The sequence below is a fragment of the Oryctolagus cuniculus genome, chromosome 1 (assembly GCF_964237555.1).
Source record: "Oryctolagus cuniculus chromosome 1, mOryCun1.1, whole genome shotgun sequence".
Taxonomy (NCBI): Eukaryota; Metazoa; Chordata; class Mammalia; order Lagomorpha; family Leporidae; genus Oryctolagus; species Oryctolagus cuniculus.
This window is the reverse complement of record NC_091432.1, coordinates 167,723,672-167,736,229: the sequence shown is the minus strand read 5'-3', so window position 1 is coordinate 167,736,229 and position 12,558 is coordinate 167,723,672. Positions and strand designations below refer to the sequence as shown.

Here is a 12,558-nt window from a genome sequence, read left to right as displayed (position 1 = left end):
AAACCAAGACAATGTGGCAAAAAAAAAAAAAAAAAAAAAAAAAAAAAATCCTACATGAAGAATCTCCGTGAGATCCTAGTGGAAAGAAGGGGCCATCAAAGAAGGATGTACCTTTCTCTGAAGAGAGGAGAGAACTTCCACTTTGCTTGTGGCCTTGTTTAAATACTGATGAAGATTGTGGATTCAAAAGGCTTTCACAGCCTTGGCAGCTTACGTCAAGAGCCTCAGGTGATCACTGACGTTATACATAAGAGTGTTAATTGTTAAATTAACAACAGGAGTCATTGTGCACTTACTTCCCATGCAGGATTTCTGTCCTCAATGAGTTGTATTATGAGAATTAACTGCAAAACTTGTTCTCAGTTTCTGTGCATGTGTGTGTGTGTGTGTGTGCAAATTGGTGAAATCCTTACTTAGTATAGAGTTGTCTTCTGTGTATAAAGTTAATTGAAAATGAACATTAATGTAGAATGGGACTGGGAATGGGAGATGGGGTGGGAGTGGGCATAGGAGGGCAAGTATGTGGGAAGAATCACTATATTCCTAAAGTTTTACTTATGAAATTTGTACTCATTAAATAAAAGATTTCTTTAGAAAAAAAAATACTATATCCAGAAAGAAAGAATGATACTCTCCACCATAAAAATATGTGAAAGTATAAAACCCACTAGGAAAAGAACAAAGTATATTCAAAACAGAAGAAATTTTAATGAAGAAACAATAGGACTTAAGCCATAATTACCATCAATAATTTTAAAGATAGATGGTCTAAATTCTCCAATTCAGAGAAACAGACTGGTTGAATGGATGATAAAACAAGAACCAATAATATGCTATCCACAAGAAATTCATTTCAACAATAAAGATGCAAGCAGATTTAAAGTAAAAAAAAAAAAAAAAAAAAAAAAAAAAAAAAACAGAAAAGATACGTAAATGGAAACAAAAGGCAAGCAGAAGTAGCTACACTTCTATCAGACAAAATGGACTTTACAAAAACTAAAAAGAGACAAAGTTACTTTGTGATGATCAAGGTATGGAGCTGGTGCTATGGCGCAGCGGGTAAAGCCGCTGCCTGCAGTGCCGGCATCCTATATGGGCGCCGGTTCGAGTCCTGGCTACCCCACTTCCAATCCAGCTCTCTGCTATGGTTTGGGAAAGCAGTAGAAGATGGTCCAAGTCCTTGGGCCCCTGCACCCACATGGGAGACCTGGAAGAAGCTCCTGGCTCCTGGCTTCGGAACAGCGCAGTTCCAGACATTGCGGTCAATTGGGGAGTGAACCAGCGAATGGAAGACCTCTCTCCCTCTCTCTCTCTCTCTGCCTCTCCTCTCTCTGTATAACTATGACTTTCAAATAAATCTTTAAAAAAAAAGCAAAAAATAAAAATAAATAAATGAAATAGAATTAAAAAAACATAAGAGATTAATGAAATGAAATTAAAAACTTGAGCTACACTATAGAAAAAAAGAAGACAAATCAAAGACAGGGACAGGTATTTGGCACAGTGGTTAAGTTGCCAAATAGGACACGCAAAACCCAAGAGAATACTTGATTCAAGTGTCTGCTCCTCTTTTTTTTTTAATATTTATTTTATTTGTTTGAAAACAGACTTACAGAGAGAGGCAGAGACAGAGAGACAGGTCTTCCATCCTCTGGTTCACTCCCCAGATGGCCACAATGGCCAGAGCTGCACTGTTCCGAAGCCAGAAGCCAGGAGCTTCTTCGGGTCTCCAACGTGGGTGCAGGGGCCCAAGGACTTGGGCCATCTTCTACTGCTTTCCCAGGCCATAGCAGAGAGCTGGATTAGAAGAGGAGCAGTCAGGACTTGAACCAGCGCCCATATGAGATGCTGGTGCTTCAGGTCAGGGCTTTAACCCGCTGTGCCACAGCACTGGCCCCTGCTCCTCTGCTTTTAATCCAGCTTTCTGCTTATATGATCCTGAAGGCAGCAGATGATGGTTTAAGAACTTAGGTCCCTGTCACCAATGTGGAAGACCTGAATTGAAATCCAGTCTGGCAAGAATGTAGAGAAAAGGGAACCCTAACACAGTGTTGGTGGAAATGCAAATTAGTTTAGCCACAAAGAATAGTACAGTAGCTTTTTCAAAAAACTATAAGTAGCTACCATAAAACCCGACTGTCTCACTTCTGAATGTATAAACAAAGGAAATGACATCAGCATATAAAAATACACCCACACTCTTAAGTTTGCTGTAGCACTATTCATATGAGCCAAGATATAAAATTATCAAAGTCCCCATCAGTAATTGAATGGGTAAAGAAAATATGGTATGCATATATGAATAATGAATTATTATTCAGTTACAAAAAGGAATTAATTTTCACATCTGCAGCAAAATGGAACAAACTAAAGACCATTATGTTAAGTGAAATTACCCAGACACAGAAAGACAAATACTGCATGTTTTCTCCCAAGTGATAGTTTAAGTATATATACACAAACATACATGATATAAATCTAAAACAGCAATTTCTAAATGCTAGAAAGGATGGAGGAAGTGAAGGTTGATTTGATAATGGGTACCAAAATGCAACTGGGTGAAACTAACGGGTTCTGGTATTCTGCAGGACTGTAGGTCATGACAAAGAAAATGAAAGAGATACTTGCCTAGCACAATTGATTAATGCTTCGTATTTGTGTTGAAATATTGTACTGTACCCCACAAAAACAAACAGGTATTTCATGTGTATCCAAAATTTAAAAAATAAAAAGTAAATTTTTAAAATTAACATTAAAAGTATTTTTTCATTATATAGTCTTCAGATCCATAATTTTAAATAGCTATATATCAGTAGCTCTCTTCTTGGTAGATAGGTAAGGTTCAAATCAATTATCAGAAAAATACAAAGCGGCCAACTGAACTTGCCTCTAAGCTTGTGTTCAATAAGAAATAAATAAAATATAGGATTGACAAAAAATAAAGGACAAAAATAGCTTAGAGCCTGAGGTCTGTCACTAGCCTTCCACTTGCAATCAACACCTCTCTTTTCACACTGTCTCATCTTCACTAGCCTCCTTTTCATTAGTTAATGGAACTATAAAGGGACCACTACAGAAAAGGAAGAACTACAATGGCAAATTTTGTTCCACATATTATTCTTTTATTCAGTTCCCAAATTTAAAACTTTATAAATAAATGTGAAAGGATGATGGTTAAGCTTCATGTGCCCTATGCAGTTCTTGCATCTGTTATGTAACAAATTATCAAAGATACTGAACATTTAATCAGCATCTTAATATGGACTGAATTAAAAATCACCATTAAAATGAGGTAAAATTTGCAGGTTCAAAAAAATACTAGTATGTTGAACTAGTTTTAGTCAGAAACATAGTTACACTGAAACTTGTATCAAATTGGTTTTAGACATGCCTTAGATTTGTAGCTTCTTGAAAACTATATTGGGCTGTGGCATTTTCAAATGCAATTAACATTTTGCTTTTAAATAAAGATGTATACATTTTGTAAGTATTTAAAGAAATTCAGGGCAGATGTTATGGAATTAAGTGGGGTTAAACTGTTGCCAGCAATGTCAGCATCCCATATCAGACCATGGGCCTGAGTCCTGACTTCACTTCAGATCCAGCTTCCCACTAATGTGCCTGGAAAATCAACAGAAGATGGCCTAAGTGCTTAAGTTCCTAATACCCAAGTGGGAGACCAGAATGGAGTTTCAGATTTCTAACTTCAGTCTGGCCCAGTCATAGCTGTTGCAGCCATTTGAGGAGTGAACCAGCAGACAGAAGATTTCTGTTTCTCCCCCTCTCCTCCTCTATCACTCTGCTTTTCAAGTAAATAAATAAATCTTGTTTTACAAAGAACTGGCTGGCACTGTGGTATAGAGGGTTAAGCTTCTGTCTGCAGTGCCAGTATCCCATATGGATGCTGGTTCGAGTCCTGGCTGCTCCACTTCTGATCCAGAAGTACAAATCAGCTGGGAAAGCAACAGAGGGATGGCCCAAGTGCTTGGGCCCCTCAGCCCACGTGGTAGACCTGAAAGAAGCTCCTGGTTTGGGTCTGGCCCATCCCTGGCCATTGCAGCCATTTGGGGAATGAATCAGTGGATGGAAGATTTCTCTTTCTCACTCTCCATCTCTCTTTGTATTTCTGCCTTTCAAATAAATAAATAAATAAGTCTTTCAAAAAGAGAATGTTAAAAAAACAATCGTACTTTTTAAATAATTATTTAAATGAATTCATATTGTTTATAAATTCAAATCAGCCATTTTCCAATTTATACTAGTAAGCATTGTCATATTTTAATACTTCAAAATTGAATATATGGAAATTGTTCCCTCTAACATTTTTTAAAATTTTTTTTTATTTTTATTTATTTGAAAGACAGAGTTACAGAGAGGTAGAGACAGATAGAGAGATCTTCCATCTGCTGGTTCACTCCCCAGTTAGTCGCAAAGGCCAGAGCTGCACTGATCTGAAGCCAGGAGCTTCTTCCAGGTCTCCCACTTGGGTGCAGGGGCCCAAGGACTTGGGCCATCGTCTACTGCTACTCAGGCAATAGCAGAGAGCTGGATCGGAAGAGGAGCAGCCAAGACTAGAACCAGCACCAATCTGGGATGCCAGTACTTCAGGCCAGGACTTTAACCTGCTGCACCACAGCACTGGCCCCTCTTATATTTAATGGGCAACTCTGACCTATACTGATCATCAAACTTACTCTATGATATTCAGTAACACAAGGATAAGTTCCTGTTCTTATAAATACTATGTAAGCCATTTCCTTTTCTTCTAGAATTAAAATCATACTGCTATACTTCAAAACAAAACAAAAACAAACATCAGTTTGGATTTCTATTGAAAGAGCACTTAAAAATTAGATATCATAATAATGGATTCTTTGGTAACTTCAGTGTTCCAGTGAAATGTATCTACTCTAAAGAGAAATCTATGGTACATAATTTTAGTTAGGGATAGACAGATATTATAATTAGAACTCAAGTATAAAAATAACTCAGGGGCTGGTACTATGGTGTAGCAGGTAAAGCCGCCGTTTGCAGTGCCAGCATCCCATATGGGTGCTGGTTCATGTCCCGGCTGCTCCACTTCCAATCCATCTCTCTGCTATGGCTTGGGAAAGCAGTAGGAAATGGCCCCTGCACCCATGTGGGAGACCTGGAAGAAGATCCTGGCTCCTGACTTCGGATTGGCACAGCTCTGGTCATTGTAGCCAATTAGGGAATGAACCAGTGGGTCAAAGACCTCTCTCTCTCTTTCTCTCTCTGCCTCTGCTTCTGCCTCTCCTTCTCTCTCTGTGTAACTCTTTCAAATAAATAAACAAAACTTTAAAAAAAAAAAAAACTTCAAGATATACCAAGAAGTAACAAAAATGTATATGAGGAAATATTGATAACCGTCTTCAGAAGCTAACTAGAATGAAATGAGTTGTCAGTTATAGCTATAAAATATCTAATGAATTGAAAATACATACCCAACATACTGATATTTGCTTTCAGACTACTCGCAAAATATAGATTTAAGATTACCCTGTCATGAGATCCCATGATAAGATTCTTTAATTATCTTACCTAGTCTTATAAACAGTGCTCAGCAAACATTTATAGGCTTTAATTTATTCTGATACCTAGCCCAAGGCAGATTTATTTAAGTTCTCCTTTAGTGATGTTCTCATTTTTTATGCATGTGAAAACATATCTGATGGCCAGCGCCGCGGCTCAATTGACTAATCCTCTGCCTAGTGGCGCCAGCACACTGGGTTCTAGTCCCGGTCGGGCGCCAGGTTCTGTCCCGGTTGCCCCTCTTCCAGGCCAGCTCTCTGCTGTGGCCAGGGAGTGCAGTGGAGGATGGCCCAGGTGCTTGGGCCCTGCACCCCATGGGAGACCAGGAGAAGCACCTGGCTCCTGCCTTCAGATCAGCATGGTGCGCTGGCTGCAGCGCGCCGGCCGCGGTGGCCATTGGAGGGTGAACCAACGGCAAAGGAAGACCTTTCTCTCTGTCTCTCTCTCACTGTCCACTCTGTCAAAAAAAAAAAAAAAATACCTGCTAGCCATTCAAGTATTTTTTAAAATCTCTCCCTCCATAATATATAAGTATACTGGTATTAGAGTAGCATAATTAAAGCAATGATCTATTAATAAAAAGATAATACTCACCACAAGCTTTAGAAGCAGCAACACAAATTTCTTCTGCAACATACTCCCCCGTTGGGAAGATGAGATAATCTCCCTCAGCTTTCCCGAGTGAATGGTAAAGATACACCTGAAGGACTGGATCTATCTGTTTCACAGAATTAGGATTTCCAGGAATATCACCATTCTGATGCATAGGAGTTGTAGATGTTTCTTCCATTTCTGTCATTGTGAGACAAGCCATTCCCATGAAGAGTCTTTTTCAGAACATTTGCCTTTAAGAGAAAACAATGAAGTTAAAATCAAAGTGATACTGCTGAAGTATCCTTCATATACAAACAAGTTTTTTTGGTACTGGCATTGAGTTGTAATGGATTAAGCTCCACATGCAACACCGGAAATATATAGGCACCAGTTCAAGTCTCAGCTGCTCCACTTCTGATCAAGCTCCCTGCTAAAGCACCTGGGAAAGTAGCAGAAGATGGCCCAAGTCACTGGGACACTGCACCGCTGTGGGAGACCCAGATGAAGCTCCTGGCTTCAGCCTGGCCCAGCCCTACCATTGTGGCCATTTGAAGAGAGAACCAGCAGATGGAAGATTTCTCTCTCTCTCTTTCTCTCTCTCTTTCTCTCTCTCTCTCTCTCCTCCTCTCTCCCTCTTTTTCTCTACCTCTCTAACTCTGCCTTTCAAATAAATAAATATTTTTTTTTTGAGAGGCAGAGTGGACAGTGAGAGAGACAGAGAGAAAGGTCTTCCTTTGCCGTTGGTTCACCCTCCAATGGCCGCCACGGTCGGCGCGCTGCAGCCAGTGCACCATGCTGATCTGAAGCCAGGAGCCAGGTGCTTTTCCTGGTCTGCCATGGGGTGCAGGGCCCAAGCACCTGGGCCATCCTCCACTGCACTCCCTGGCCACAGCAGAGAGCTGGCCTGGAAGAGGGGCAACTGGGACAGAATCCGGCGCCCCGACCGGGACTAGAACCTGGGGTGCCAACGCCACAGGCGGAGGATTAGCCAATTGAGCCGCGGCGCCGGCCAAAATAAATATTTTTTTAAAAAGGACTCTTATTAACATCAGTGATTCTATCAAATTCATTAACTAAACAAATAGTCTACTACACCATACAAAGCACAGTGCAAGAAATCAGATTATAAACTTTATGTGTGGGGCTGGCACTGTGGCACACAGGTTATTGCCCTGGCCTGAAGTGCCAGCATCACATATGGGCGCTGGTTCGAGTCCTGGCTGCTCCTCTTCCCATTCAGCTCTCTGCTATGGCCTGGGATAGCAGCAGAAGATGGCACAAGTCCTTGGGTCCCTGCACCCACATGGGAGACCTGGAAGAAGCTCCTGGCTCCTGACTTCGGATCAGCACCGCTCCAGCCATTGCAGCCATCTGGGGAGTGAGTCAGCAGATGGAAGACCTCTCTCTGTCTTTACCTCTCTCTGTAACTCTGTCCTCAAATAAAATAAAATAAATCTTTAAAATAAATAAAAAAACAAACTTTATGTGGATATCCCTGACCTGAGGAACCATAACATAATTATGTACCATTATCAAAACAATACACTGGGGCCGGCATTGTGGCACAGCGAGTTAAGCCACTGCTTGCAAGCCTGGCATCCCATATCCAAGTGCCAGTTAGAGTCTTGGTTGGTCCATTTCCAACCCAGCTCCCTGCCAATGCACCTAGGAAAGCAGCGGAAGATGGTCCAAGTGCTTGGGTCTCTGCCACCAACATGAGAGAACTAATGTTCTGGGCTCCTGGCTTCAGCCTGGACAAACCTCCCAGCTACAGCAGCCGTTTGAGGAGTGAACCAGCAAATGGAAGGAATCTACTTCTCTCTCTCTCTCTGCCTTTCAAATAAATAAGTCTTTTAAAAAAGAATCCACAAAGATTAGTTAACAACAATAGAAGAAGAGATCTCATGAAGCAACATGATCACTCAACAAATGAGTAATTCTAACAGTTGTTTATTGGTGTCTGGAGGAGGAAAACTATTTTAAGATGGGAATACTCTGATGAATTTTATTAGAAAATGTAAGATTTTTTAACTGACCTTGAAAAATGCAAAATCCTTGAAAAAATGGACTTAGATGAAGAGAGGAAGGACATTCTAGGAGAACAGGACAGCAATGAAGCATTAAAAGAAGTGAAATACATAACGTACTTGGGCTGAATTGAAGTATATGAAAAGTCATACCAGTGAAAAAAGATTCACAATACAGATGGATATTTGTGGCAAGATTCTATCTACCTACCTATTATACATTTTCCCCTTTCTTCCTGCCAAATTTTGTTAGAGACAGTTACATGTTCAACAAAAAACAACAAAACAGCTCTTCCCACAAATGGATAGCTACCTATGTGAATCAGTTTCAGCAAATGAAATTTAAGTGGAAGCCATGGAGTAGTTCTTTGAGGACTATCCTTAGAAGGAGGCTGACTATGCTGATTTGATCTGTTTGCTTTTTCCCCAGAGCAGTCACCTCAAAACCATGAGACAACCATGAAAGAAATGCCAAGAAAATAACAGCTGTAGCTTGCTTTAAGCAGCTGAATCAATGTCAAGAAACACCTACTGACCACCAGACATCTTGCTACTTGCAAATGAATGCCAATTATAGCTAACAGTATAAAATTCAGGAAGGAAAGAATTCAATGTTAGACCAAGGAATTTAAAGTCTACCCCATGGGAAATAAGCTAGAAAGGTGAATGGATGAACAGATAGAAAGCTACTACAATAGTTAGGCAACAGTAAGATCCTGAACCAAAATAGAAACAACTGGACAGTGAGAGGTGACACAAGGGTATTTCAAAAGATTAGTGGAAAAATGGAAACAAAAATGTATCTAGGTGCAAAACAAAATTTGAACTTTATACATAATTTTTTACATAATTTGCATTTTCCATGAACATTCTGAGGACCCTACATATGCATGGATTTTTTGTACCAAAATAAACTTATCTTTTATTTCACTTTCCATAAACTTTTTAAAGCCACCTTGTATAAAAGATACCTGGTGACTAAATGAATATGGAAGATCTCAGGGGAATGAAAAATACTGGGCAGATTTGAAACTTGGGAGAGCTATAATACCACTAAGAGAAATAAGGGAGTGAGAAGAGCAACTCCCCTTGATACAGGAAGGTGAAGAGAATAAGAACAACTATTTGATACATTTTCACTTAGGAATGGTAGTTGGGAAATTATCCCAGCTGGTCACTAACTTGTGAAACTGGTACTTGGAGAAAGTTCATGACGAGAGATGAAAATCTGGGGTCAGTGTTCTGGTGAAGCAGGGAAAGCAGCCACCTGCAATGCCAGCATCCCATATGGGCTCCAGTTTGAGGCCTGGCTGTTCAACTTCCAATTCAGCTCCCTGCTAATGTGCCTAGGAAAAGCAGCAGAGGATGGCCCAGGTGCTTGGGCCCCGCCACTCTTGTGAGAGACATGGAGGAAGCCCCTGGCTCCTGGCTTCAGCCAGTCCCAGTCCTGGCTGTTGAAACCATCTGGTAAGTGAACCAGTGGATAGAAAACCTCTCTCTGTCTCTCCCCCCTCTCTGCACTTTGGTTTTTAAATAAATAAATAAATCTTTAAAAAAAGAGAGTGAGATGAAAATTTGACAACTCTCTCCCTAGATGTAATTGTGAACAGAAGGAATGGATGGAAATAATATCAAATACACTCACATAGCATTTAGTATATGCCAAGCTCTCTTCTAAGTGCTACAGATACAAAGGAAGGAAAAATAACTATTAAGTGAATTACAACAAGTAACATAATCCTACATTCAACTATAAGGATCTTGTTCTATTAGAATTAATCTTTAGTTATTCAAATAATATCTTATAGAGCTTCCAGGGCAGAAAACAAAACAGGGGCTGGCAATGCAACACAGCAGGTTAAACTACAACAGGCAACACTGGCATCCCATAAAGGAGTGCCAGATGGAGTCCCAGCTGCTCCACTTTTAATGCAGCTACCTGTTAATACACCTAGGAAAGCAGCAGAAGACGGCCCTAGTACTTGGGCCCCTACCACCTACATGTGAGACTCAGAGGGAATTCCTGGCTCCTGGCTTTGGCTTGCTTGGTTCAGCCCCAGCTGTTACGGCCATTTGGGGAGTGAAATGGAGGATCCTCCCCCAGCTCCACTCTGTGACTCTACCTTTTTGAGAATTTAATATTTAAAAAAAAAAAACTTTGTGTCATAAAAAATAAATAAAAAAAAAACCAAAACTGGTAATTGTTAAAACAAACAAAACTGCAAGAATTTTGGAATTCACTAACAATTGGAAATACAACTTTTAAAAACTTATTTCTGCAAAAATACCTAAGTTTTAAAATGTTTCTCATAATCTATTACACTATCATTTTTTGTTCATTAGAGTCAAATGCAGCAAAATCAGTTCTACGGGGAAACTTCATGGCAATAAATACCTATATTAAAAAAGAAAGATCATAAACATTACTCTTCAGGAGGCACAGGGTGGCCTCTAGGATGCCAGTAATATTCTATTTATTGATCTAAGTAGTTGTTATTACAGTATTGCTCATGTTATGAAAATTCACCAAGCTATGCACTTAAGAATATGTTATATTTCAATTAAAGGTTTACTTAAATTTTTAAATTTTATATGTAGTAAATTCATGTTTCAAAAAATTTTTTAAAGATGTATTTATTTGAAAGGCAGAGTTACAGAGAGGTAGAAGCAGAGAGAGAGAGATCTTCCATCTGCTGCTTCACTCCTCAACTGGCTGCAATGGCTGGAGCTGGGCCCATCTGAAGCCAGGAGCCAGGAGGTTCTTCCAGGTCTCCCACATGGGTGCAGGGGCCCAAGGACTTGGGCCATCTACTGGTTTCCCAGGCCACAGCAGAGAGCTGGATCAGAAGTGGAGCAGCTGGGACTTGAACTGGCACCCATATGGGATGCCGGCACTGCAGGAGGCAGCTTTACTTGCTATGCCACGAGGCCAGCCCCCATGTTTCAATTTTTAATTGTGTTAACTTTATTAGAACTCGATTTCTTCAAGTATGTTGAAATCTGGTTTGCAGGTTCTTTTCACCATTCCACACATTCCCTCATCCCCAACATACAAACACACTCTGTAGTCACACCTACCACCACCACCACAGTCTGACAATTTGTGGTTGCTTCCAACTAGCCTGTCTGGCTATGTATAAGTAAGCACAGCACCAGGTCTCACAATAGAAGGTTAAAATTTCTGCCCTGAAGGTCTCAGATATGATGCAGACCCACTAATAATGCTGAAAATAGTTGCTTTATATTGTTGCAAAATCTGCATCATCTCACCACCCTAATCCTGAAAATTACCCCAAACTATAGCAGGCAATATTTGAGAAGAGATTCCCTTCCTGATAGCCTATTTAAGGGAATTGATGGCTAGCAGTTAAAACAGTAGTGACCTGCCTCTATGTCCATGTTATACCACAACTGCCAAACTCCTTGTCTCAAAGTACCTGTTTTTACACAAGGAACCCAGCAACCACAGGCTTTAATCCCTCTCATTATTTTGCATTTATACTGCCTAAGTATACGCAGCTTGATCCACTGTTGTGCAGGATATATACTTTTTGGTTTCCCTTTTTTATATTTGAATATGACACATTATATATTTAGGACAGAAAGGAGATCACACTGCCTTAAATATATATACAAACTCAGAACTCTACAGTCACTCAAAAGATGTTTGCTTAATTAAATTATACTCACTATTTTAGAAAATCCACTGATTCTTTTCGACATAGAATCAAAGGCATAAGTGACTTAAGTTGGCCTTTTTCTATAAGTGCACAAAAAAAAAAAAAGTATATGATGATTACGACCACAGTTGTTGATATTGGTATCACTGCTTTGACTTGTGCTAAGGTACCTGTGGTTTTACTTACTAGTATTTTTTACACCTCCTATGGAATATGTAAACACAGTGAAAGACTTTTTTTTTTTTTTTGACAGACAGAGTGGACAATAAGAGAGAGACAGAGAGAAAGATCTTCCTTTTCCATTGGTTCACCCCACAATGGCCGCTGCGGCCGGTGCACCGTGCTGATCCAAAGCCAGGAGCCAGGTGCTTCTCCTGGACCCCCATGCGGGTGCAGGGCCCAAGCACTAGAGCCACAGCAGAGAGCTGGACTGGAAGAGGAGCAACCGGGACAGAATCCAGCACCCCGATCGGGACTAGAACCCAGGGTGCCGGTGCCGCAGGCGGAGGATTAGCTTAGTGAGCCTCGGCACCAGCCAGTGAAAGACATTTAAGAATCATAGTAATTTATATCTCAGCATTGTTATAAAATTCATTTTAATTTTACTTGAATGATTTTTGAGGACCCCCAGTAATTGCCAGAGGCCACACTTTGCATCTGCAATTCTACTCCTAGTTACACACCCTACAGAAACTCATGCATAT

At 40.3% G+C, this 12,558-nt stretch overlaps 1 protein-coding gene across 6 annotated transcripts in view; it reads right to left on the bottom strand.

Moving 5' to 3' along the window:
• The window catches only part of JAK2 (Janus kinase 2), a 133,158-nt gene that overhangs the window by 74,929 nt on the left and 45,671 nt on the right, over positions 1–12,558 (bottom strand). For 5 of the 6 annotated variants that reach the window (XM_051846028.2, XM_070051600.1, XM_070051614.1 and 2 more), the window contains exon 3: positions 6,148–6,398. In XM_051846028.2, coding sequence (XP_051701988.1) covers positions 6,148–6,373 — 226 coding nt within the window. In that variant the 5' untranslated portion in view covers positions 6,374–6,398. Of the gene's footprint in view, positions 1–6,147; positions 6,399–11,864; positions 11,884–12,558 lie in introns of those variants that run through there. The other variant, XM_070051606.1, reaches the window with a different exon arrangement.